Source organism: Limulus polyphemus, unplaced genomic scaffold (genome assembly GCF_000517525.1).
Source record: "Limulus polyphemus unplaced genomic scaffold, Limulus_polyphemus-2.1.2 Scaffold4233, whole genome shotgun sequence".
NCBI lineage: Eukaryota > Metazoa > Arthropoda > Merostomata > Xiphosura > Limulidae > Limulus > Limulus polyphemus.
Window position 1 is genome coordinate 94,559 of NW_013669843.1, and position 1,560 is coordinate 96,118.

At 33.0% G+C, this 1,560-nt stretch overlaps 1 protein-coding gene across 1 annotated transcript in view; it reads right to left on the bottom strand.

The window, feature by feature from the left end:
• LOC106470817 (calcium homeostasis modulator protein-like) overlaps positions 1–1,493 on the bottom strand; it is a 5,225-nt gene extending 3,732 nt beyond the window's left edge. The window contains exon 1 of the mRNA XM_013931388.2: positions 1,353–1,493. Within this exon, the coding sequence (XP_013786842.1) occupies positions 1,353–1,484 (132 nt within the window). The 5' untranslated portion in view covers positions 1,485–1,493. The remainder of the gene's footprint in view (positions 1–1,352) is intronic.
• Between the last annotated feature and the right edge of the window lie 67 nt (positions 1,494–1,560).

A 1,560-nucleotide genomic window follows, 5' to 3' on the forward strand; every position in this document is an offset into this window, starting at 1 on the left:
AAATTAATATAGTTAGTCTTGCCTCTTAAATAAATACTTAACAACAGATATTGTTTGAGGTAAATTGGTAATTACATAATTATTTATAAAATGAAGATACGTCTTGTACTAAATTATTATAAAATTTTACTATTCCTATAATTTATTTAATTTAGGCTTAGTTATTTTTTTTATTGATTGTTATTTAACATAATTATTCATGTACGTATCTCTAATTATTTATCCATCTCTTTTTTTTATTTAAGTCAATAAAATCCTTTTTAGACTGTTTTGGTTTATTAATTCTACGTATTTGTTCCGGTTTCGCACCCACAAAATGCCAGTGTCTAAGCCCTACTGTTGTTGTTCTCCTAGGTAACTCATACTGACCCTTAAATACTCTCCTTGTGTTACCTGAATGATCTAACCGTTTTACCGGGTGTCTCCCACTATTCAATCTAATCAATACACTGTTAAAACACATCTCTTTACTAGTCTTATTTTAAAGTAATCATTGCACCTGCGAATGCCAGAACTATGGAATGTATCACTACACTATACGATCCTTTTCACACAGGGGCTAAAGGGCCAGGTCAGAGACACCTAGGGTTCACGTACAGTACTATTCAATTTTGATATGTTGACTATAAATATGCTATTTATCAGCAGCACCCGCTGCCTCAAGGGCTTTGAACCGAATAATGGAATTGACTATCCTTTTTATAATGCATCTACAGTTGAAAGTGACACAAACCTTGGACCTTTCGACCGCAACACTAACCACTAGGCCATGGTGGTCTAATAATAACAAAAACCTTCCTGAAATTGGATTAGCTGTTATGGTAAAGAGGAAGCGAAAAACAATTTAAATCATAAGAAGGTGGTAAGTTTTCTCGACCAGTTAAAAACAATACGTAAAAAGTTTTGTTTCTGTAATGGAAAATAAAATTAGCTTGTTTTCGTAAGATTAACAGAAAATGAAATTATTCATACATCCTAATTAAGAGTCACCCGGTGGGACAGCGGGGAGTTTACGGACTTACAGCTCTAAATTCGGGGTTCGATTCGCTACTGTTGAAACAGTATATAGTCTATTGTGACTTTGCTCTAAAACAGACAATTACAAATGTTATCCACATTGAAACAGCGGTAAGTCAAGGGACTTATTACATTAAAACCCGGGGTTCGATTATCCGCAGTGGACACAGTAGATAGCCCAATGTGGCTTTGCTCTAAAACGAACAAACAAACCTAATTTTAAAAAAGGATGAATTTATAATTGTTAAATTAAAGTGAAGAGTTTCTAAAACTAATGTTTAGTTCTCGTTCATAACAGATATAAGTGGCGAAGTTCAAGATTTTTATTCCCTTACTTTCATGTATTCATCAAATTTCGTTTTTTCCAGTTGTTGGTACATTTCTATGTAACGACTCTGCACGAACGTGAACTTGGAGGTGCATCTCGTGATCAACAACACTAAACAATAAGGAAATGCAATATACATATATAAATGTACCAATAACGAAATGAAATACATATATAAATGTTACAATGTATCAACACGAAACACAATATATATA